General features: G+C 44.6%; 1 protein-coding gene across 2 annotated transcripts in view; it reads left to right on the top strand.

Moving 5' to 3' along the window:
* Nucleotides 1-26453, top strand: part of RASGRF2 (Ras protein specific guanine nucleotide releasing factor 2) — a 134880-nt gene that overhangs the window by 26911 nt on the left and 81516 nt on the right. For both annotated transcript variants that reach the window (XM_066616331.1, XM_066616332.1), the window contains exons 2-4: nucleotides 22933-23039; nucleotides 25383-25530; nucleotides 25987-26076. In XM_066616331.1, the coding sequence (XP_066472428.1) occupies nucleotides 22933-23039; nucleotides 25383-25530; nucleotides 25987-26076 (345 nt within the window). The remainder of the gene's footprint in view (nucleotides 1-22932; nucleotides 23040-25382; nucleotides 25531-25986; nucleotides 26077-26453) is intronic.

Consider the following 26453-nt stretch of genomic DNA (forward strand, 5'->3'; position numbering starts at 1 on the left):
CAAGAATTTTGGGAAAAATGGATAACATCTATTTTTATGGAGGGAGAATGACAGAAAACTAGCTAGACATTTTTGTTTTAAGCTAACGTTTTAGTTTAAATGTTTTGGGGCTGATCCAGCTGTGAAGATCTGTGCATGTAGACAGGCTTCTGTGTATGTGTAAACAGGGCTGGCCTATCTGTAGGCAAATTTCCCTGTAATTTTTGGAGCTGTATGGTGGCTATGCAGGGGCATCTCTGAAGTGCTCAGCAGCAATATTGCTGAGCTCTGGGGTGCCCTGACAGAAGCTGTGTGGGGCTATGATTTCAGCTGGAGAGCCTCACAGCTTAGAGAAAACAGTGTCCAAGAGACCATCTGAGGTGGTCACCATGAGTAGATTAGCAGGAGAGGTGTCACTGTCCCTGCTGGCAGTGGCGTAGCTAGTGGGGGCGGGCTGCCCTGGGTGCCACCAACAGGGGGGTGACACTGCTAGTGCCCAAAATAGCTAAAATTGCATTGTTCCAGTTTGTACGAATAATGCAATGGTATAAGGTATATGATATAATGTTATATACCATTTGATGTGTAATTTACAGCAGAATTTGCTGGAGCCTACCAGTGCTCTCACAGAGACTGCTCATCCTGAAGTGCAGTCAGCACTTGCCTCTAGTCTGAAGTGTACAGTGCCTTTTGCCCTAATATTACAAAACACATTACTCTTGTCCTATATCCTGCTATAATCATTAGTACAGGTTATCCTTTAGTATCCGCGGGGTTTCTATTTCTAGAACTCCCGCAGACACCAAAAAACATCAATGGAGTCCAGCACCTGATTACTTACTTAGGGCCTCTGGAGGCTGCTGCAGGCCCACATGATGCTCTGTTGGCCTCCATGGGCCTCAGAACGCCTTGTGAAGGCCTCTAGAAGTGAATTCCAGTTTTCTGAGCAGCCTGGAGTGGCCATTGGCGGCTTCAGGTAAATAGTGTACAGTAATTGCACAAAATGGACCCTCCACGTCCAGATGCGGAGGGTCTGTACATATCACTTTATGTAACGGAGCCTTATGTCTGGCAGTCTAAATGTGGAGTTTTCACCTGTTCCTGGATGGAAGTGCTTTTCATGGTATCAATTTCCCTGAAGTCAGAATTACATCCTTATTACAAGGATGGAAGGCATTTCCTTTAGATCCTTCTCGAATTTATCTTCTTCATTATGCTGTCAGTCCTGCCATACTGATTTCAGTTTGATATTTCTTATATTCCTACAAATTCAAGATGTTACTGGTTGCGACTTACAAAAAGCTGTATGCTAGGTTAGTTGTCAACCATCTTTTCTTGGAGACGTAATTATGTGGTTCTAAATGTCATGCTTTTAACAAGTAGTTTATCAAAGAAATAAAATTTCTCTGATCCTTGTTTAGCTTCAAAGGTACAGTGTTAACTTTGCTGTAAAGATGTACAGATGAAGTGGAGGACGAGAGCAGCATGTGGTTTCTTTCAACAGAATTGAAGCCTGATTGTATGGTAACTGATTCCTTTTTGAATCAAAACCTGGAATTTAACATTTCACATGAGTGCTACTGCAAACACTTTCAGCATGATACTCTTTTTTCCAATGAGATTCTGGGAATTATAAAAAGGCTGTTTAAAATTAGAATATAATGTGGATTTACTGACTGCTTACTGTGAATAGACCTTTCACTATAGGTTTGTCTTGAGGGTTTGTCTTAAGGCAATGCCTGATCAGGGACTGAGCGTTTTAGAAGTGTTTATATTCTTTAATGGTCAGTAAATGTTTCTTTATGGGAAATAATTGCAAGAAATGGTCTCTGAGTAGAGAAATTTCTCTGGAATGTTTAAGGAAAGTCATCTGAGTTTTGGGCAAGTGATGTGTTCCATTCTTTCAACTAAGGGGAGAAGGCTAATGGAAGGTATGCATGCTAAGTAATAGCAGCTTTATCTTGGAACAAATAGGTTGAGAGAACAGAGAACTGAAAGCTCCTTGGAGTGCAGGATATCTCTGTTGGAATTTGATGTGAGGTAACAGGTCTGATGTCTCATAGGAGCGCTTGTGCTGCTTGCATCTTTCTGTGCTCTACCTGTATATTCATAAGTAAAGCAAGTATTACTAAACACCATAAACCTGCAGTGCCCTTCATCCATAGGAAAGCCAAACCCAAATGGTGGAGTTTGTACAAAAATAAGAAAGATGATGCTAGTGGGTCAGATAAGAATTTTATTTATGTACCAGAGCTGGTACATTCATGAAGCCAACTGAAGTGATCTGGCAGCAGATTGGGGTGGTGCCCATCCCTGTCCAATTTCTTACCTCCTCTGCTTCTGCTCCCTGGATTGCAAAAAGAAGAGAGGGTTGGGGGGGGGATGGTGATGAGGGCAGCAGAGCGCTATGCTAAAGCACTGGAGAGTGGAAGGAGCAGGGGTGAGCACACCATTGGATAAGGAGGGCAGCCTCTGACATGCTGCTTCAGGCATCAGAAGATCTTTGGCTGACCCTGTTTGAAGCTGTAATCACACACTGTGACCCACCACATGATAGGTTTTAATAGAAGAGCAAGTGGTCAGTGGAACAAAAGCTCCATGATTATATTCTCTGCCTATGAATGAGTTATAAACCCAGCATAACAAATTCAGTTTTTGGTCATAACATTGCAGTGTTCAAAGTCTGTACACTTTTGGTGAATTCTGAATAATTTGAATGATAAATTGCATGCTAAGGCAAGATAAAGAATTGCCTTTAAGTGATTTATTAAGACATTTGTCATAGATATTTCTGTAATAACTATAAGAATTTATTCTTTAGAACTGTTGATATTGTCAATATAAAAATATCCTGCCTTCTTTGCAAAATACAGAGGCCCCCTGTATCCGTGGATCCCATATCCACGGTTTCACTTATCTGCAGTAGGGCCTCTGCATCCCCTCTGGAGACTCCTCTGAGCCCTGCAGAAGCTGTGTGACCTCAGTGGCTTCCCCAGTCCCCATAATGCCTTTTAAAGGCATAAAAACATCACGGCTTTGCTGCAAAACTGGAAGTGACTTTTTTTTGCTTGTAATAGTCATTTTGAGCCCTGCAGAGGCCACAGGCCTCGGAATAGCCACCAGATATGCAGGGAGCATAGTTCCCCTTGGCTCAGGAGGATGGGCGAATCATCCCCATATCTGCAGGTTCAGAATCTGCAGGGGTTCCGGAACTGAAACCCTACAGATATGGAAGCACACCTGAATAAGCCTTGAAGAATTGGGGCCTTCCAGGGCTTGAGCTTTCCAGGACTTGATCTCAGAATGAATCATCTTAAAATTCAGGAATGTATGAAATAACAGAAAAAGACTACAAAAGTGCTTGTAAGTATATACAGAATATCTTTCCTTTACCAGTGAGTCATATGCACTAGCTTCCTCATATCTGGTATCTAGTTTAGAAGATTTCCAGGCTCTGTGTGTGTGTGTGTTTGTGTGTGTGAGAGAGAGAGAGAGAGAGAGAACCTGACCTGATCCACAGATATGTTCCCTGTATTAAGTTATTTTGAATGTGCTTAATGTTGCTGAGGATTTTCATATCTTTGAAGTATTGTAGATACTTATCTATAAGGCAAGAAATTTTACCCAAAAAATCCAGTGTCGACTATCTCTTTGTCCCATCTGTGGGTCACTCAGTGGTCAGGGCAGTTCAGGGATGTTGTAGAAGTGAGGAGAAGTTCAGAGGAGTGGCAGGCATGAGCTCAACTCCTGCTGGTTATGCTTTGCCTCTCCCAACAGCTTTCTCTTGCAGGGAGATGCTTTGCTAGCCTGTGACTTGGCAGGCGGGCAGCCAGCCACTGGTCTTAAAGCCTGCAATCTATAAAGTCAGTACAACTACAGATTGGAAAAATTCCCCTCACTTCCTCCCTCCCTCCAGGCTGTTCCTTTTCACAGAAGAGTGGAATAGCACACAGTACTGCATAAACACCTTGTTAATGTCTTTGAAAAAGTGGCATGGTTCAAATTCTTTCCCTCACCTTTCAGTCAGGCTCCAGGACAAGCTGCAGCTCTTTCTCACAAGCCCCTTTCCCTAAATTTTGCACACACACCCTCCACTTATCTGAGGGTCATGGAACGTTGCATGAGCTTTTGTTGAAAACCTGCCTTTAGCTTATATGTGAGATTGCCTTATAGGCGAGTAGATACAGTAACTTGTTGATATTTCCAGTTTTCATTTGGGAGATAGATACTTTTGGGCCTTGTTCTACCAGAACTAGCATTCTGGCAGCTCAGGGTCCTTTAAGGTGATGCCAAAGCCAAGTTGTGGGCTGTTGTTGCAAATGGCATGGAGTGTGGTGTACATGGCAGTGACTCTGGGAGGCTCTACTGGCATTGGTAAGTTGGCAGTTAGTGATATCCCCCAATCGATCCAATGAACCTGGTTTTCCAGGGCTACATTTGATGAGTTTCTGCATACTGTTTGTGGTAGTGATGAGGCAGCTTGCTTTGCAGTACTTTTCAGAGATTCAAAAATATTGGCTTGTTTTCATAGGCTGAAAAGAGTTCTGTTTGCCAGTTAACTATAAACATAACTGGACCATTTCCGGCCTGTTAAAAACAGAGTGATTTTAGATTTACCACTTTTATAGCATGCTTGACTTTCAGTTCTCATCCCTGTTATAAAATGTTATTGGTTAAGGCACGTTTCCCAGTGTGAGATTACTGAGTGCATTTTTTTTCACTGTTACTATGCATTTAGCTAATGGCTTCATAAAATGAAACTGCCTTGAATCCGTCTATAAAACCAGCTTTATCTATGAACCATTTACAGGTGTAGTTCTCTTGGAAGTTGAAATGAGAGATACAGGGCGCAATCCTAACCTGCAGTTGTGCTGGCGGAATGACAGAAGCGCTGGCACAACTGTAGGTATGGTGGCAGAGCGGCAGCATAACTGACTGGCACACCATGGGTGCCCCCAGGTGCTGGGCCGGTGCAACTCGGGAGAAGCGCTGAGCCGATGCAGGACGCCCGGCGCCAGGACTGTTCCAGGGGCGTGCCGCAGAGTGGAGCAGCAGAGCCATATCCAAACCCCCGTTCCCCACGCAGACATGCCCCCCAGATGCTGACAGTCGCTGCGCCAACGACTGAGGTGGCACAGATTTGAGGAGACCCATAGAGGTCCATGCAAGCGCCTACAGTGGGGAAAACAGCAGCCACAGACTGGCTGAGCCACTGCCCCAGCCAGACAAGGTTAGGATATGGCCCAACTCTAGCAACCAATCCCAATGCACTTGTCTCCTCATAAAAGCCCCACCCCAGGGCCTACGCTCCCTCAGAGAACAGGGTGCATGGCCTGGGGCTATGTCACCCTGTCCTCTCGGGGGGACGGACGACTTAGATGGTGGGGAGCACTTCTTGCGCGTGCACACACACACACACACACACACACACACACACACACACACCCCACCCTGGCACTGGGTGCTAACCATACCATGTCTGTCTGTTCAGTCCTTCTCTCTTTGCAGGTCCCCTCCAACAGATCCTCCAGCCAGGTAAGAGGGGGGATGGGACTCAGGTGGTGGGGAGCACTTCTTGCACACAAACACACACCACACCCAGGCACTGGGAATGGGCTTGCACACACAACAGATGCTGAATGACCAGACTACTCACCAGGTCTGTCAGTCTGCCTATCTGTCCAGTTCTTCTCTCCTTGCAGGTTTGCTCCAACAGACCCTCCAGCCAGGTAAGCAGGGGGTGGGGGCACTGCAACCCTGCCCCACACAGCAGCAATCTAGGGCGGGCGTCAAGGCTGGCTGCTGCCCCCCAAGGACAGTATGTGTTTGGGTTTGCAGCCAGCCCTTTCCCCCACCCCCCACGGTGTGCCATGCCCAGCGCAGCAACTGCTGGCTGTGAGCAGGTGCTTCCTATTCCCCATCAGGGCTAGCCAAGGGTGCCTGCTGCTACACACCTACCCCAGAGTAAACCCAATGGGACCTGCCCTGGAGGATAGTCTTCAGGGGCTGACAGGTGAGTAGAGTGCAGCTGCCCTGGCTGCAGGCCCCTCTGCTGCTGCCTGCTCTCTCTGCCTCTTTCTCCCTGCAGGCTGCCACCCCACTGGGAAGGATGCTGCCAGGCTGGAGGCCTCCAGGTCCAGAGGGGGCTGCTGCTGTGGCTGCTCAGGCTGCCAGAGGCCTCCAGCTCCAGATTCCCATTGAACACTGTGGCCACAGGTCCAATCCTGTTTGCACACAGTCTCCACAAGCACACAGTCCCACCTGCAATAAAGTGATCAACACAACCCCAGAAACCCAGTCCCCTGTCTGCCCACCCCACCATTGGTCACAAGGGGGCGCCATGGATGGGAGCTGCAAGGCCCAGCCATACATGGGCCCCCTGAGGCCAGCTCTGCCGGCTGACCAAATGCCCTGGCGGGGGGGGAGGTTGTTGGCCCGCCGTAGCGACAGAGGCATGCAGATTGCATCGCCATGCAAGGGCTGTTGCGCTGCTCTGCCATGCTGAAAAGTGACGCCCACTGGCGTGGCAGCAATGATGGATGCCCTTGAAGCGACCGTAGCGTGCCCTCCACTCCTTGGTGTGATGACCTTGTCGTTGCACGCTGAACAAACACTGGAGGAAGATGGCGGAGCACCTGACCCACCGCAGGGCCTAGACTCCTGAGGCAGCTGGTGTGCTTGTCAGCGCAGTCTCCAGGAGCCCCCATCTTCCCACCCTGATAGCCAGCACCACAGCCCCCAACAGGGCAGCGTGACAGGTGATTGGGCATGCCATGGAATGGGCACAGCTGCTACCGAGCTGCCACGCACCCCTTTGTCTCCATCAGGTATCACCACAGGCTCTGGGGCAACACTGCATGGGTGCGGAGGGTGGTGCCAAGGCATGCCGGGACTGACTCCTCCTTGCCCATTCTTGGCCTGCAGATGCATCCTCCCCCCAGGGGCATGTGGAGACCCCTGCCCTCATGGAGATTGACTGGCCATGGCTGCTGGATATCCCCATCACCACAGCTGAAGCAGGCACTGTCGGCCAGATGGAGGGGGGCATCATTGGCCAGGCGGGGGAGGGGGCTGTCATTCAGGAGGAGGAGGGGGCTATCGCCCGGGTGGGGGAGGGCATTGTTGCCCTGGATCCTGTTGACAGGGCAGCGGAGGGTGCAGCTGCGGATCCTGCCCTCCCCCCTGGGGCGTGTGTCATCCGTCCCCAGGCGCAGGGGCCCCAGCCAGCCCAGCCTGTGCCCAGGACAGTGATGGGCATGTGGGGCCAGGTGGAGCACACATGCCTGTAGGCCAGACACATGTGGCAGTCAACCATGGATGCCAGCCGTGAAGGGCACATCACCCTGCTTGCTTCCCTGGAGAGGCTGGGGCAGACCAATGAGGAGCTGGTCCAGGAGGTGAACACATAAGAACAGCCCCACTGGATCAGGCCATAGGCCCATCTAGTCCAGCTTCCTGTATCTCACAGCGGCCTACCAAATGCCCCAGGGAGCACACCAGATAACAAGAGACCTCATCCTGGTGCCTTCCCTTGCATCTGACAGAGCCCATTTGTAAAATCAGGAGGTTGCACATACACATCATGGCTTGTAACCCGTAATGGACTTTTCCTCCAGAAACTTGTCCAATCTCCTTTTAAAGGCGTCCAGGCCAGACACCGTCACCACATCCTGTGGCAAGGAGTTCTACAGACCAACCACACGCTGAGTAAAGAAATATTTTCTTTTGTCTGTCCTAACTCTCCCAACACTCAATTTTAGTGAATGTCCCCGGTTCTGGTGTTATGTGAGAGTGTAAAGAGCATCTATCTATCCACTTTATCCATCCCCTGCATAATTTTGTATGTCTCAATCATGTCCCCCCTGAAGCGCCTCTTTTCTAGGCTGAAGAGGCCCAAACAACGTAGCCTTTCCTCATAAGGAAGGTGCCCCAGCCCCGTAATCATCTTAGTTGCTCTCTTTTGCACTTTTTCCATTTCCACTATGTCTTTTTTGAGATGCGGTGACCAGAACTGGACACAATACTCCAGGTGTGGCCTTACCATCGATTTGTACAACAGCATTATAATATTAGCCATTTTGTTCTCAATACCTTTTCTAATGATCCCAAGTCCGGACAGATAGTGGACCTGATAGGAGCTATGTGGGAGGACAGTTACCTCCTCAAGATCCATGAGGGGATGGTCACACGAGCTGCTGAGGCAGCTGCTGCCCTGCCGCGCCATCCCCGTGGGCAGCAGTGTGCACATGCCCAGGAGCAGCAGCCTGAGGATGCCCAGGAGCAGCAGCCTGCACAGGCCCGCACCGGCACGCCAGTGCTGCGTCCCCACGTGAGGCACCCTGTCAGCTGCCGAACTCAACACAGGTTCTGACATGGAGGCGGCAGTGACAGCAGCCCTGGGGAGCTAATGCCATTACCATCTCCTTCGGATGCCCAGGGGTCCAGGGTGCCCTACTGGGGTGTGGTGAGAGTGGGAGGTGGGCCCTCTGACTGTCCATGCCACACTCCTGCCCTCCTCTTGTCTGTGATATGACTGGTTGCGAGGGACGCTCAGGCTCGGTCGCCTGGCAGGCGCTGCGCTGGCGCCACCCCATTCCCCGTGTGCCTTTTCCCTTCATCTCCTTTGGTGTTTATGCCAGCCAACTGCTCCAGCACCTTTGGATGCAGCACAACTGTAGCCTCTGGATATGGCCTACACTATGCCAGCACACCTAGGCCTCTGCCTTTGGGGTAAGTTAGGATTGCGCCCACAGTGAAATAATACTCTTTTTTGGAAAAAAAATATTTACAGTAAGATTGTGTATTTTAAAAGCGTTGTAGCTTTATGTAACTTATATAGAGATATGAGGAGATATAGAGATATATGCACAGTATGGTTTTGCAGTGAGAAACTCTTTGCAGTCCAGAAAAAAATCAGAGTAGGTTCCCAGTTCCAGAGAACCTGCATTATTTTTAAAAAGTGTAAAAGAGAGACCAACAACAGTAACTGAAAAAGAATAAGGATATTGTGTTGCAGTGATTTGGGGTATTTGTCCCCCAATCTGCTAAATATGTGAGAACTATAACTTAAAAGGTGGCTTAGTCCTAGGCTGGTCTTCCTGGGGGGTGGTTGGTAGTGAAGCAACCAATTCAGGCAACAGGTGAGGGTGTCCTGTGCCTCCCCAGTTATTTCCCCTGCTATCTGCATGGTTCTTCAACCAATCACAGATTGAACAACCTTCTCCCCCCCCCCCCCGCTTCCTCTCAAGGCTCTGAAGAAGATTGGGAACAAAGAATTGGTTGCTGCTGCTGTTGCACCCCTTCCCCCCTTTTTAGATTGCTTTCTAGCTTCAAGTGTGATCTGGAAGGGATTTCAAGTTTGTTAATTAAGCAGTCATATAAAGTTTTAATCAAATTCATGATTGGCTTATGCAAATAATTAACTTGATTTTAAGTCTGGCCACTGTTTGCAAAGCCAGACTCACTGTTGAAAGGGGAACCAGAACCATAGGAATGGTACACAGCAGTGAAGAATAAACTACTGCCTTTCTCCATCTGTTGTTTGTTTCTCTTCTTAGTGGCTAACTTCCTTTAGACATTGTGGGGAGAAGAATCTGGTAAAATTAGCTGCTGAGAAGAGAGATAAGGAAAGAGGAAACAGATGGGGAAAAAAACAACAGCCAATGGCTCCTCCATCACTGTGTGATTTGTTTTTTTTTTAAATCCATTCCAGGTTTCTCTGTGGCTGGTTTATGGGGAGCCTTCAGATTCATAAATCTCAGAGCTCCTGTGGCGGGCTGCTGTCGTGTGGTGAATAGTGAAAGGTGTTGCCAGGCTTTTGGATTCTAATCTAAACAGATAAGATGAAGAAATACAGGCTTATTTTTTTCAATATTTTAGTTGAGATGAGTCCAAGGATATTGCATGTGATTGATTTCTGCCAATATCGTTCAAAAAGATTGTAACAGACTGTTACAAGTCCTTTGGCTTACACACACACACACACACACACACACACACACAGAGAGAGATAATTTTATGATTTAACTACAAAAAAAAGAGACTTTACTCTCCAGCACAACTTGAGAATAAAGTCTTTCTTTTTTTGTAGTTAAATCATAAAATTATTTGTGTATCTGTATCTCTGTGTGTATGTGTATGCGTGCCCCCAAGCCTAAGGACTTGTAACAGTCTGTTACATTATCTTTTTGAATAATATTGGCAAAAATCAATTACGTGCAGTGTTCTTGGAGCAGGAGTGGTAGAAGAAAGGCAGGAGAATGCTGGGTCATGCAGAGCCTCCTAGGCAACCAGTGTCAATGTGTACACACAGGATCTCTGTTTAATACTGGCGAATGCATTTCTGTATACAACTTCTTATTATATATTAAGGTATATGAAGAAAGAATAATGTTCTGGGCTTCCTTCTTCTCTCAATATTTTTCAAAGCATGTGATTCTGAAGCATGGAGAGAGGCACACAATTTAGTAGTGGATAACATACTTGCCTGCACCAGGTACCAGATTCAATTCCTGGCACCTCTGGGTGGGCAGAGGAAAGGTGTCTGTCTCAAACCTAGAGTCCTGCTGCCAGCCTGTGTAGATAACACTGAGCTCAATGGGCTGATCCAGTAGAAGCCAGCCTCTATTTTTTATTATTCTATACCGCCTGATGTAAGCAGTGAGAGTCTTGCAGACCCAAGGTGGTTCACATAGGCAGGCTATCGCCAAACTTCATATATGTACAAGATTTTTCTAGAATAGCATTCTAGTGCATGTATTTTTTTAAAAATAAACTTACAATCTTAAAACTGCAGATAAGAGCATTTTTGAGATCCAGCATATTACTTTCCAACCATGTCTAGTCCTTTTGCTATCTCTACATAAAGTAACAACAAATGTGGAAAGTTCAGGTATGGCAGGTCTGCACCTTGAATTCTCCTGCATTTGCCCCATGACTGAGTTGGATGACAGGTGCCCATTTTTTATGTTTTCAAAATTTCAAAAAATTCCTTATTTGTGGTCTTACCAATACGATCAATTATTGTAGCTGCATCAATGGGATCTGCTAGATACCCTGATTACTGCTAGAAACCCAACCAGACACTTCAAAAATTAGCCAAAATGAATGATTCTGTTTTGGCTAGAGTTTTCCGTTCCAAATTAGCAAATTCCACATCAGTGCATTTGGAAGCTTTTGTTAATGTCCATTCAACAAACCAAGCTTTTTTGTGTCCCCTTGCAAAACACTTTGTCTTACCCATGAAGATCTTATGCATCTTGGATTTTAGTTTAAAAGATTTAGACTAATTTCACAGAATACATGTATAGTTGTTTTTATTAGAATTACAAATGCATGCATAAGTGGCAAATAGCACAGTTCAGCACATATTTATGTAAACTTAAGTCCTGTTGCTTCAATAGTGGTTAAACATGCTTAAGTGTGCATTGCATTTCATTACTAACTTGGGGCCCAATCCTATCACATTTTCTATTTCCAGTGCAGCCATGCCAGTGGGGCATGCACTGCATCCTGTGGTGGGGAGGTAGTCACAGAGGCCCTTTTAAGGTATGGGAACATTGGTTCCCTTAACTTGGGGTTGCATTGCAGTTGCACCGGTGGTGGAAAATTAAATAGGATTGGGTCCTAGGTAGAGCAGTGTTTGGCTGCTGGTTTCAGCAGCTCCCCAGAGAGCTACAGCTCCCAGTTTGGGAACCACTGGGTTACTATGTTTATGCATTTAACACTGATAGTCACTGGGGCTTACTCTTGGGTAAGTGTGGATAGGATTGCAGCCGTTGGGATGTTTGGGGAATTTTTTTTTTAAAGATCAACTATTTGGGAAGTTGGGGGGTTCTTATTTTAAATAAAATTTTAAACTTTTAGTTTATTTACCTGATTTGATTTTTGTTGTATAATGGATGTTAACGAATTTTCCTGCTTGCTGATGTCACTTCCAGTCTTCTTCCTCCCGCCACCATTTTTTCTTCTGCATGTTTTCCACATATTTTGGACCTTCCTATTACCTAGGAGGCTCCTGTATGGGATTCATAATCCTGATGGGTCTTCTGGATCATTTGAATGATGTAGCCATAACTTCCAGGTTAATGACATCACTTCTGGTGGGTCCCAACAGATTGTCATTCTAGAAAGTGGGTGCTGAAACATTTGATAACCACTGGGGTAAGGAATAAAGCTGTGAAAGGCAAGTACTATGCTCCCTACGAAGCCCAAGTTTAATTGGACTGTTCTTTTGCGCAAAAATCCTTTCTGTTTACACAAAGGGTCTTTGCAGGAGCAGAACCCTCCTTCTGTTCACAGAGGGAGCTTCTAACTGTGGAAGCATTAGTCTGGAGACTACCTGACACTTTTAACATTCACTTATTCTGTTTGGGACAGTGCTTGAATAATTATTGAGTATTTATTGTTCTTGCGTACAATCCAGGGATGTCAACTAATGAGACCTTAGAACTTTTGTCGGGTGGGTAACAACTTCATCAGCAACTGATTAAAATATTTTTCTAGAATCTATATCAAGACAGGTATTGCTTTTAAGATCTACATTGAGGGCAGCTTTTTATATCTTCTAAATAACTTATAAATAACTTATAACTTATGAAGTTTTAAGTAAGTTAAGTTTGTACATTCCGTCCAAAGTAATTGTTTCTCATACCAGAGCTCTCTCACCATTTCGGAATGGCTTCCCATTCATTTTGAGGAAGTGACCAACAATATCTGTTTTAAATTTCTAACCCAGCCCATCCTGATGGCTCAGCATGGGTTTCAATAGATCAAGAAAATTATAGTCCAAAATAAACAGTAGCTGCAAAACCTCCAATCCTCTTCTAGGATGTTCTTCATGTTACATGTTCTTCAAAGCCTACCCAAATAAAAATATTTTATTGTGCTTCTAAAAGAGTTGGCATGTCTCTAAAGGAAGGGAGTTTTGATGCAGTTAAATAGTTTGTTACATTTGAACTGATTTGAGCACCTAGTAAACTGAATATCAGTCAGACTAGGTGGCTTGATTAGAAGCTCAATGTTTTAAGCTTGAGATTAACCCTTTTGTTGTGAGTAAAAAAAAAATGAAGTACCAGGCAAAGATGTTTTGAATTGACAATAACAGAGGCATAGAACATGTTTGCTAAGGCTTTTTCCATACAATGCCTTGTTCAATACTGACTTTACGTGGAGGAATGTGAAGCAGTAAGCTTCAATTTACAGAGGGCCGAAAAGGCTGGCATTTGCCTGCTTCCCAGTCTTCATCTTTTCATGTCATTAAAAAATTTAACTGGTTGAGAGCAGGCACATATATGTCATTGTTACTTCAGGTGCAAAAATAATCCAGAAACCAGATTATTTCTGGTAGCTGTCATCTGGTCACAGTGAAAACCCATGATGATGGCCAGATTAGGTTCATATTTGTTTGAACTAATAATTCAAAAGTGTTGGAGTGTATGTGGTTTTCTCAGTTCCTATTATGGCAAAGGCAGGTTTTGGCTACTCTGTGAGTAAGGGCAAATTCGGAGCCAGTTCATGCAAATGGCATACTTGTGCAAGTCCAGTCCAACCAAGAATTTAGATAAAACCGTGTTTAATCCCAAGGTGATAATGTGGAGGCTGTGTTGTATGCTAGATTCAGGAAGAATATTTTCGTAAAATTGCTTTTTGTCCACTTTTTTTCAGCTCTGTTTTAAGGGTATGTACATTTCTATCTGATGAAAAACCTTGAGAAATACGGGGTAGATGGCATGGTGAATCACTTACCTTGAAGTTACATTCGTGGCAGCACATCCATCAGATGGAGAACTATTCAAACTAGCTGACCTTCAGATAAGAAACACAGAAACCTCGTTTAGAACTTACCACCTCTCATCTCCTTTTTTAAAATATGCCTCCATTAGCAGAGCAGTTGATTAGTCATCAAACTAGTGACAATTATTACCATGGCATTTAAAAAAAAAAAAGATATTCATGCAATTATTGTGTGATTTGTTAGACTCAGCAGTGGTTTTTTAAAATTATTTATATTGAATAATTTCAGATACATTATTTCAAATAGCTTTTTAATGTGGTAACAATAAATCAAATTTGCACTGAACATGGCAGATGTGCAGATGCCCTCTATAAGTGGGACACAATTTCTTCTCCAAATTGTGATTGTGGGGCTGAAAAACAAACCTTCCAACATATAGTGACAGAGTGCCAAAATAGAGCATAAAATGGAGATTTTGCTGATTTTCTGACAAATGAAGTAAAAAATTATATTTGTAATTTAGATATAAGTTTGTAAGAGTCTTATTAATATTTTTGATTTTGCATTTTGTATTTTAATCTGTTTTTATTGAAATGTGATATGAATGTGCCGTATGATAAATAAACTGTTAATAATTAGGAATGTCATTCCCAGTTCATCAGTACAATTACGCCCATTCTTCCTATTCGCGGTCTCCATCCTGTACATATGTACAATTAAATATGGGGGAACGTATTTCTGAATAAGCACTTGAAGTTACTGTACTTGTTCTGTCAGTAGTGTCTGCATCAGGGCTTTCAACTTTTTTGGGTGTGACTTTCTCTAGGGATGGCTACAATGAGGCAGACCCTTCTCCAGTTGTTGCTGCGTTCTAGTCTCTCCCCTACACAGTGTCTTCCTTGCCAAAACAATGGGTAGTTTCCAGAGTGAGTCTTTCTCTGGAGCAAGCAATTCTGGATCCTACCTAGTGTCTTATTTCAAGGGAGCAGTCCAATTTAACAATTGCCTCTGCTGCCCCTACCAGTTCTCCAAATCTCATGGGATCATGTTGGGCAGAGCTACAGTTTGTATGTCAACAGTGGCGCACATGCACAAATCTACAGGACCAAGTACCACTTGGCATACTGTATGTGGGTATTCTGTCCACTATTAATAATTCTATGGAAAGCATAATTCTTTTATTTGTTTAGATCTAAAAATGACCTTTTGAAATTTCATTCGTATTCTTTTCATCTTCATTGCAGATTTGTTTCATGTTTCTTGTTTGGTGTTTTGCTTTTATTTAACATTATACTGACTTTAAAAAAACTCATAATGCAAATGAAGATGATTCTAAAATAATATATGTGTTGGGAGTTTTGTTGCATCAGAATAGCTTCCATCTAGTCTAGAAGTCTGACTTCACCACTGGTCATCCAGATGCCTCTTGTCTGCAAAGCTTGGGTGGTGATTATCCCCTGTTTATTCTTAGCATCGTGCAGTCAGGAGTTTGCTAGCTTTGAATGTGGATAAAAATAAATTGCAGAAGATGTGAATCTGCCCACAGTGCAATAAATATTTATGTCTAGTCACTTAATGAGACACTAGTACATTAAATCACTGACAAATCATTGACTAATAGCCCAATTCTTAGCTGCCCAGGGTGCGGGGCTGTGGTGGCACCGAAAATGGCTGCTACCCCATCCTGCATGCTTTGGGCAGCCACTGCCGGCTCCTCAGGAGAAGGGGACTTTTGTCCACTTCCCCTGGGTAAACAGAGTAGCCCTGTAATGGATCACATAGCACCTCACTGATGTGACCTTCCAGTGTTTCTCCCTCCACCCCCAGCTTATGGAGATTCATGCCTGGACAGGTAAACCTTCATTGCAGCTGTCTGCCTCTCCATGAAGGCACTCATGCTGAGTGACCTCAACAAGCCCCAACCAGCAACTCTATGTTCTGGGAACTTTGCTCCACCAAAGCTGCAAGCCTGGTGGTCATATTCTCAAAGGCTTACTGCTGGCTGGCCGCTACCTTCTCCCTGTATGTGCCACATGCCACAAGGTCTCTGATCCTACAGGCAGTTGATGATCTCTGCATCGCTCATTTCTTGGTTTGCCTGTAACAGCTTCATGGAGAACTCAAGACAACTCTGCATCTGTTTATTTCTCAGATGCCACAACCTCTCTGCCCTGCCCTGGTCATCTAATGTCTCCCTTGCTTGATATGAACAAAGGAGAGCACAGTTTCAACTAGTACAATACCTGTCTGATCCTTACTGTAGTAGTCTGGGCCAAAGGCAGGAAAGACACCTTCCTCCTGCTGTCTGACTACTCCTTCCATGTTTTCAAAACATAAGTTTTACATAGTTCAAAACTTGTCCAAACAATACTGTGATTAATACACAAGGTGGGAAAGATATCATCCCCTTCTTTCAGCTCCTCCTCACTTCCACTAATTGTCTGTCCCCAACAGTGGCAATCCTAGCCCCAGTACTGCCTGGGGCCATGACTGCAGGCTGCCACCCTCCCCCACTGGCAGGCTGCCACTCTCTCCTCCCTTCTGGAGGCCCAGGGAGGCTGTGCACACCCTCCCAGACCTTCTGAAGGCCTTGTAAGGACTTAAAAACATCACTTCCAGTCTCCTCTGTGGAAGTGGAAGTGATGTTTTTCTGCCCTTTATAGCCTTTACAAGGCCTTCTGAGGGTTGGGGAGGCAGTGCACTGCTTCCCCAGCCCTCAGAACCTCTGGGTGAAAGGCCCCAAGTGCCAGAAGGGGGGGTATCATGGGGTAGTTGGCGGTGTGACACCACCCCACAGCCTGGCACCCAGGGCATTTGTCCCCCTTTCTTCCCCAGACACACCCCTGGTCCCCATGAACATTCCCATGTACTCTCCACATAGGAAATTATTTTCTGGCTCTGAAGATGCTTGTTGTGAGTGTTCAAGCAACACCCATGACTTGAGACTAATATCCAATGAAGAAAGTCCTGACTATAGGAACAAAACGTCCTCTGGGTCAATGGGAACCAGTCTCATTACCACTTCTTCCTCACTGTCCACTCCTTCCCCCATATCCCATGGCGCAACAGTGCAATCTCTGCAGCATTCTGAGACACTCATGCTGGATATGATCATCCCACACGATCAAGGATGTTGAAGTTCTTTGGCATTGCTTCTGCATGCATCAAGATATCCCCAGTAGCCTATGTCCTTGAGCTTCTTCAAATTGTTGTGTATCTGCTCCACATTTTGGTAATTTTGGGTGAGAGCTGCCTGGACAACCTTTTCCTACGAAATGTCTATGAAAGCTTTCAACTCCTTCTTTCTATACAACAGTGATTCTCAAACTTTTAGCACCGGGTCCCATTTTTTAGAATGAGACTATGTCAGGACTCACAAGAAATGATGTCATGACCAGAAGTGACATCAAGTAGGAAAATTTTAACATTCCTAGTGTGCAATTCTACCCACACTTACCCAGGAGTAAGTCCCATTTACTATCACTGTTAAAAGAATATGCATAGTAGCCTGTTGAAAGTACAGATCTGTACCATTTCCCCAAATGCAGTCACATACCATGGTCTAATATAGTAAAAATAAAATATTGAAATGAATGGGGATCCACCTGAAATAGGCTTGTGACCACCTAGTGGTTCCAACCCACACTTTTGAGAAACACTGCTATACAGGATTCATTGGTTGGCAAAGAAGATCCTCACTGCTTACTGGAGTAGCTGGAACAGTTGGGTCACTGGTTTCTTCCATCATGGGTTGATCCAAAGATCTTGAGATTCAGTCAAAATTCAAGCTGGGTCCACCTTTGCATCTTACCTACTTACTGCAAGCAATGTGGAGAGGATGGCTGCTTTTTACTGCAGAATGGCTGGCAGAAAACAAGTAAAGGGCAAACTGTGTTGAACTAGAACTGTGCCAGGAGACAGTATAGGATACCATCTTGCTTCCTCTGAGGATTCATGGATATCAATAGCCATGTTGCCAGCTTGGTCATCTTAGTTTCTAAGAGGAAAGGCAGCATCTAAATCTTTTTAAAAATTAAACCACGTGAGTTTTTTTTTCTCTCTCAACCATACATTCAAAACTTACATGAAAGTTTTGTAATAAAAAGTGTAAAAGATGCTTGGCTTATTCTGTGGGAAAACATAGATAAGGAAACCCATGTGGAGTTTACATCCAAAGTGCACTTATTCCATGGGAGATGCACATTTCCACCTGGTTTTTGCATATTTGGTCTGGGTCAATTCTATCCACACTTTCCTAGGAGTAAGCCCTATTTGATATAGTGAGGCATACTTTTGAGTATAGGTTTACATTGTAAGGCTGTAATGCTGTCTACACTAATCTAGGATGTAAGCCTCATTCAATACAGTGGGACTTACTTTCAAGTAAACATGCAGATTGCACTGCATAGACTTTTCACTTCTTACTAAGCGCTAGAGATGATAAATGATTGCATAAAATGAAATAAATAAATAGTTTGGTAGTAATAAGCTTGGACACTGCTGACAAACTGATGTATGGGTTATGAAAGTTTATCGTTCAGGGTATTGTGTTTAGTTTGGGTAATTGCTTACTTTCTACCTCTCAATTATTAGAATAAGGGCAATGTATTTTATTTAAAAATATATGGCATTTTAGAATATTTATTTCAAAAGCAATGTGCAGATAAAGAAGCAACACAACTTTTATAACATTTTAAATATATTTTATCTAAATATAATTAGCAATGGAAACAAATAGTTACAAACACAACAATGAGCTTTGTATGCAGGTAAGGAAGCAGTTTGTTTCCGAAGATCAAATAAACAAGAAACAAAACATGTTTTGTTTTAATTATTTTAAATGTGTTAGTTATTTAATTAATTATTAATTTCATTCCACCAGTCTGAAAACAGTGCATACCAAATACACATTTTGTTTCGTATCTGGCAAAGAAGGTATTTTGAGGGCAGAGATAACAAAATGAGCCCAATGGCAGCTAAGTATGAATGCAGGGATCCCTCAGTTTAACATACTAATGAGGGGAGGAGCAGCCAATTAAATCTGAATACCCCCCTTCATTATTCTATTAAACCCCTACCTTAGAAAGCTCAATCTGTGCTCTTGCTCAGCTCTGTCCCCATTAGGGTGCTTTAGGAATATCTTGATGGAGAGAGGAGCAACACCACCGATGAAGCTGTCTAACAACCCAATCTTATCCTTTCCCTGCTATGCTATGCTATGTTTGTGTGTGTGTGTGGGGGGGGGCGGCTTGGGAGAGGCAAAGGAAAATATTTTCCCCTATGTAAGCCCCTCGATCTCCAAGAGGCTCCTCAGCCTCTTGAAAAGACCCATGGAACCTGAAAAGACCCATGGAAGATAGCAAATGGTGCAAATTAATCGTGCTGGGTGCCACTCTCTCCTGCCTCCAATGCACTCCATTCCTCCCTCATCCCCAAATCCTTCCACCCCTCCTCCCTGTTCCAATTACCCTGTGGACTTACCAACATCACAGCAGGGTCTCTCCATGTGGGTTTTCCACGCTGCTATGCTTGGGATTCTCCCTACCATCTGTGGCAGTGACCTGGAAATGTGTGGCTACACATGCTTTTGGAATGGCGTTCATGATGCTATAATACACATTCTGTCGCTCCTATACCAGAATGTTTGCCCTCCATCCAATCCCATGCTTGCCGTTGTCTGCCTAATATTTCTGCTTAGATGTTTCATCTCCATCGTTCTGTCCTTGTGTACTATCGGTATCCATTGATGTCACCATCATTTCAGACCTGTCAGCTTCCACAGCTGGAATCAGATGAGACCCCATCAGAGGAGGCCCTAGCATGAACTAGGACCGGGGGGATATGGGCATCCTGGGGGGGGGGTCTCCTGAGGCCATATCCAAGTATGTTACTTACATGGGCAATTTTTAAGATTCTGTAAAGAAATTGTACCACAGGAAAAATAACTGCCACATGTTGAATATGCCTTTGACTCTGATGCCCTGCTCCCCCAAAGTTGGATAGGATTTAAAGTATGGATGTAGCAGTGAACCTGAGCTACAGGTGACTACTCAGGTCTGATGGCATAGTGCTTGCCTGACATGATGAGGCATCTGATTTGAGAGCCCTATTCAGGAGAATGAATCCTGACCTTAAGTATAGTCAGGATCAAGGGACCTCTGTACACTAGAAAGGGTGAGGCACTCAGGCTATAAACCCATGGTTGCTGCTTGGAAGCCACTTGATGGACTTCTGGCTTTCTGGACAACTCCTCTGCTGCAGTTGACCCCTTCCCCCGACTTGCCTTAATCTTGCTGACACTACTAATTAGCTTTCCAGTCTTGTTCAGAAAAGTGGGTAGAGCAGTGTTTCTCAAACTGTAGGTCGCTAGGTGGACACACTAGGTGGGTCGCAAGACAATTTCAGATGCGTCCCCATTCACTTCAATATTTTCTTTTTAATATATTAGACTTGATACTACCATGGTATGTGACTGCATTTGGGGAAATGTTACAGACCTGTACTTTTAACAAGCTATTACGTATATTCTTTTAACAATGAATAGTCAGTGGGACTTAATGCTGGGTAGAATTGCAGCCTAGGATTGTTAAAAATTTCCTACTTGATGATGTCACTTCCAGTCATGACATCACTTCCGGTGGGTCCAGACATATTCTCATTCTAAAAAATGGGTCCTGGTGCTAAGTTTGTGAGAACCACTGGGGTAATCATCTACTTTGTTGATCAGATACAAAGCCTTGGCTTTGTCTTCTATTCCTCTTCTTCTTTTGTTCCCCATTAGTGGAAGTGTTTCTACCACCATGGGGCATAGTACTAAGTTTTGTATGGCGTCAGTATGCCATGGAAGTGGCCCCACCCTTTGCTTTCAGAGCCATTCCTGTTAGCGAGGGCAAAGCAGAGGGGATGCCTCCACTTTGCTCTTGCCATCTGAAATGGCTCTGAATGTGGAGGAACAGCTTTCATTGCTCATTGAGGTGCCTGCAAAACATAGTGTGTGCCCCCTCTGAGAATACTACTGCCCCATAGTCATGCAAAAGTCATGTTATTTAGAACACTGCCACTAAAATAATCCACCTCTTTCATAATATATACTGTGTGATATCCCTCCCTCCTTAAATCCTTACCCAAGCTTTCGTTCTGTATCCAGCACTCTTACATACTCATATATTTATATAAATAAAAATGAATCTGTGAAACAGTGCCTAATTCTGTCTGGATATTATGACAAAGATTGTGATTCAGCCAAAGTTTCAGATGCTCTTTATGTAGTCTTATTAATTTATAATGAAAACCTAGTATCAAACGGTGTTGTGTTTAGGTATTATACAGAGGTTTCCTTGTGTTGTCATTATAATTGAATGTGAACACAAGGTAGAAAATAAAATATTGATTAGTAGCTTATTAAGAGCTTTTCTGTTTAGAACAACATCCTGTATGGCACAAAGAAGCAGTGTTAATTATACTGCTAATTATAATGATAAGCTACCCACCATAATGAAATGTAGGTGCATTGTTTAGGCATAAGAATTTTCTGTCTTGTATATGAAGGAAGGTACATAGATTGATTTTATACTCAACTTTAGACATTTTTCAACATCCCTGAATATTTTTTAAACACTTGAGCCTTCTGTCAAATTCAGTCATAATTCTGATTGCTAAAGAGCAGATGTGATGGCAAGGCAGGGAAGTTAAATAGACTTGAACTACCTCTTTAGTTTTGTTTTAAAGTATTTATATTTATCAAAACAGTTGTTGTGGGCCAAGTTACCCTGGCCACAGATGAGGCTGTCAGCGGTGTTGCTGTATCAAGACTTACTGCTCTGGACTTCCCTTCTTTAATTCAGCCTGTCTCTGCACTGGCTGTGATTTAACAGTTCAATCTTTTGTAACACAGGGCCAAACCTCTTGTGACATACAGGCCCAAATCCTAACCCACTTTTCAGCACTGGCATAGCGTTGCCAGTGGGACGTGTGCTGCATCCTGCAGTTGGGTGTCACTCACGGACGCCTCCTCAAAGTAAGGGCATGTTTGTTCCCTTACCTCGGGGCTGCATTGCCCTTATGTTGGTGCTGGAAAGTGGGTTAGGATTGCGCCCTAAGTATATTAGTTTGGCTCTGCCTGTAATTTAAAAACAAAATATTGCCCAACTTTGGACACCCAAATCTAAATCAGGAATATAGGACAAGGAAGGGGAACGTTGCCTTTGCACCTGCTGAGATTCTGATCCAGATGGCAGCTTCCCTGTGGCTGTCTTGTGCCTCAGGAGGGAGTCTGTCACAGTCACCAATGGCAGCTTTCCTCCTGGGGCAAATAGTTGCAAGGCTTGGATCTTGATCAGGACTGTGGTGAAGGGTAATAATGAATAAATTTCCCCATGTGTTATGGTCCGAAGCTACACTTGGCCCTTGGCAGCTGATTTAAAACAAACAAAAAACCCATCACCTTGAAAGAGGGCGCAATCCAGCCCTTGACTTGGGCCGGCGCAAGTCCCTTGCGCCGGCCCAGGAGTGTTGCAAACATGCCATAAGGCACATTTGCGTCTCCTCAGGAGTCGGCTAGGCTGGCGCACAGAGGTGCACCAGCCTGCGGTGGCTGGAACAAGCCTCCGTGCCGACGGATGCACTGAGACTTGTGTCAGCCTGGCTGGGCCGACGCAAGGGTCTGAGGTAGCCGGGAGGAGGTGGAGGGAGGTGTTCCTGGGCGGGCAGAGGGCGGGCAGTGGGTGGCCTCAGAGGCAGGTGGGCAGGGAGCAGGAGGCGGGGCTGGGATCCGGCAGTTATGCCGGATCCCAACCCCTGTTCACGGGGAGATTGGAGTGGCTTCAAGCTTTGCTTTGCTTGTGACTTTGCTTTGCTTTGCAATCAGGCTGTTAGATGATATGTGTCTCTGCATGTGCCATTACTGTCATGCGGAAAGTTCTTTTTCTTACTATGCTGTGTATACCTTTCCAGCTGTAAAAGTGAACTATGTCTGGAACTTTAATACAGAAATAAAGTGTGTCTCCACTATTGGAGGCACTTGAGGAGAGACTGCATTATGCCTCTATGTTTTTCCTTAGCTTCACTTACATTTACATGTGTGCAGGACACGTATGACTTATGATATTTTCAGTTGTAGCATCCAAGTGCTGGAAATATTATTTTCATAATATGGTAAAAATGTGTACCTCAGTCACTGTTCTTTAACATATGCAAAACTTTTCTTTTACAATTTACAGTATTATTTTACTGTCCTCTTTGGCCATGAAGGACAGAAGCCACTTGAACTTCGTTGTGAGGAGGAAGCTGATGGAGAAGAATGGGTGGACGCTATTCACCAAGCCAGGTATGAACTCTCTTATAACAATTACTATCTAACTGACCTGTTCTTTTTGAATAAGAATATCCTCCTTTCTTTCTTGTCCCTGCCCTCAGATGAAGCAGTTTACTACTACATTCATGCAAGAAAAGCACCACCACCACCACCTACCCTTGCTCTTAGTCCTTCCTGACACAGAGAGTGCTCTAATTATGCACTCTTCATAGTTGTTTTCCATGCCCACATTATTTCCACCATCATCAACTCTCCTCTCCTCTGGTTCTACTATAAACCAGATACACTGTTTAGAAACAGACCCTGTAGTCAGACACAGGCCCTGGGGGTCAGGAAGGAACTAGGCTTAGAGCCCAATCCTGTGCTCGGTGGCACAGATCCATGCCACCGAGCACTGTCGCAAACGTGCTGTAAGGCATGTTTGCCAGCCTCATTGCCAGGCTCCCGCCGGTGCTAGCCCAGCGCTGGCCGGTACTGGACTAGCGCAGGGTGGTTGCCCAGCTTCTGCGGCTCAGTGGTCTCCCGAACCACCGAGCAGCAGCATGGCAAGCTGGGACGGGGGCTTGGAGGAGTTGTTCCAAGGAGGAGGGAGGTGGAGAGAGGGCGGGGAAAAAGCATGACGGGGAGGTGTGATGCAGGGAGGGGGGCGGGCTGGAGGCATCCCTGGGGGAGGGATGGGAGGCAGGTCCGCGGAGCTCTGCTCCACAGGATCCAAGGCGCTCGTGTAGGGCTATGCGCCCTGCACGAATGCCTTTACCTTTGTGGGGCTGCTTACCTTACCCGGGAGAAGGGAACGAAAGTCCCCTTCTCCTGAGGCACCTCCCGCGGTAGCCTGGGATGCACAGAATCTGGAGGCAGCCCTTCTTGGTGCCGCGGAGCCTGGGCGCCCAGGGCAGCTCAGGATTGGGCTGTTAGGCTCCACCTTAGGCTTCCCTGTCTCTACCCTGACCAATTTCTGTAAGCAAGAGGCAGCTGGATTGCACTTGTCTCAGTGGGAGGAAAAATGCTTATGCTCAAATTCAACAGCAAACTGCAGCGTTATTAAGAATGAACAGTGAAACAGAATATTACCATAGTCTGACTGTAGCCATGGAAGAGTTGCCACTGGTTCATCCTCAAGACAGGACTTTCAGGAGATGGAAGGAGAGACACCCCAAATCTCAGCTGTGAGCTCATTTTCTGTCTTTCAGTCACCTCAAAAGGCCTTCTGGGGGCTAGGGAGGCATCTGAGGGCATTCTGAGGGCCGGGGATGTCTCCCCATCCCTGGGAAGGCCTTCTGAAGCCTCTGGAAGGCTGAAAATTGTGACTTCTTGTTTTCGGATTCAGCTCCTGTTGCTTCTGGAGGGTATAGGTTGGACCACTCTTGGATCTGGAACCCATGGATGATCAAATCCTCAGGTTCTGAATCCACAGGTAACGCTGGCCACCTGTATACTACTTTTCAACAAGAGTAGTTCACAAAGTGGTTTATATAGAAAAATAAATCAGTAAATGGTTCCCTGTCTCCAAAAGTCTCACAATTTAAAAAATAATGCAGAAGAGACACTAGCAACAGCCACTGGAAAAGGCACCATTCTAGGGTGAAGAGGGGCAGTTGCTCTCCCACTGCTAAATATAAGAAGACACCACTTTAAAAGTTGCCTCTGCCCAGTTAGCAGGGTTTATATAAATGCTTGTGAGTGGGTTTTACTCTCCAATTACTGACACTAACATTTATTTAGCACCAACAGTATGTAAGCAGCTATATCAACCACATATCATAGAACTTCCCATCCAACTAAGGGTGCAATCCTAACCCACTTTCCAGCACCGACATGAGGGCAATGCAGCTTTAAGGTAAGGGAGCAAACATTCCCTTACTTTGAGGAGGCCTCTGTGAGTGCCACCCAACTGCAGGATGCAACACACTTCACATTGGCACAGCTATGCCAGTGCTGGAAAGTGGGTTAGGATTTGGGCCAAAGATGAAGAAATCAAAGGAGATCAGATAGATGACAACACAGTGACAATGGGAATAGGTTAACTGATGGCTCAAGCAAAGGTTAATGTGCTATTCAGGGAAAGTTTCTGCCTTTAGGGGAAGCTTTGTACCAGAGAAGCATTGTGGGGAACTGTTGTTTACCACGCATGTGTGGGCAAGTTCTTTTTAACACATACAATAGTGGTGCCATGTGTCAAACTGCTGTGTCTACTTTCTGGTGCCACTGGAGCTTTTGTGGTAATGTGGCAGGATGATGAATAAACTAGCACTTTTTTTCCTTATTTTGACTGTGTAACCTACAGTGGTTATGTAGCATGAATAGACTGTGGCTGTCATGTTGGTAACTGAAATATTTTGTCCTTTTTGTTTGTAGCTACTCAGATATCCTGATTGAAAGGGAAGTATTAATGCAAAAATATATTCACCTAGTTCAGATTGTAGAGACAGAAAAGATTTCAGCCAATCAGCTACGACATCAGCTTGAAGATCAAGACACAGAAATAGAAAGACTGAAATCGGAGGTATGTTTGTCTGCATTTTACTTTTATGACTTCATTTTTACTGCACTGTCACGATTGGCAAATTTTATATTGAATACCCCCCCCCCCCAATTTAAGTCAATGGCAAAATTCCCATTAGTTATAACGGTTTGTAAACAAAGTATAGCGCATGAACTTGGTATTCTTTTGAGTTGTAGGTCACATGTTGTGCAGGCCTATCTTTGAGAAATTGTCAGTGGCATAAGGTTATTGAATTGAAGGCTTTACTTTAGTCATTCACATCACTGCTTCTGGTTGAACACAGAGACTATATCTGTGCTTTTAAATGGAATAATTGTTCAGTCTTTGCATGAAGTTGTGTGAAACCGTGGAGATTATGTTATGCAAGGCTAAGAAAGCTTGAAATTATAGCTTTGAAATCTCAGGTTGGATTCTGGAACTCATAAACAGCATTAAAAACAATTTTGTTTCTGCCAGATTGTAGCTCTCAATAAAACTAAAGAACGAATGCGACCTTATCAAAGCAACCAAGAAGAAGAAGATCCAGATATTAAAAAAATTAAAAAGGTAAATTTCTACATGCCCTGCTTAAATGGAGAATATATTTTATCTTTATGTGTTTTCCCCCCACTTTTCGTTATCCAGTTTCTTAAGTGTAAATAGTAACACTTGGCAGAGTTGCTTGATGTTTGAGATGGACTATTAAGTGAAGTAGGTCGAGTTAAATACTAGGGCTAGGTATGGGCAAGTTCCACTTGGTTCTGAAACCAGGACAGAGCATTATCTTATCCCCTAGAAGTGGTACTGAAAAGTCTATTCTAACCATTTCCTTTTCTTGACCCTAAGGCAGTGGTTTCAAAACTGTGCCCTACAGCACCCTAGAGTGACTGGCTCACTCACAGGGGCTCCACGGGATGTCCCCGGCAGCCCCTTCCTCCCAGCTC

The sequence above is a fragment of the Tiliqua scincoides genome, chromosome 2 (genome assembly GCF_035046505.1).
Source record: "Tiliqua scincoides isolate rTilSci1 chromosome 2, rTilSci1.hap2, whole genome shotgun sequence".
In the NCBI taxonomy this organism is placed as follows: domain Eukaryota; kingdom Metazoa; phylum Chordata; class Lepidosauria; order Squamata; family Scincidae; genus Tiliqua; species Tiliqua scincoides.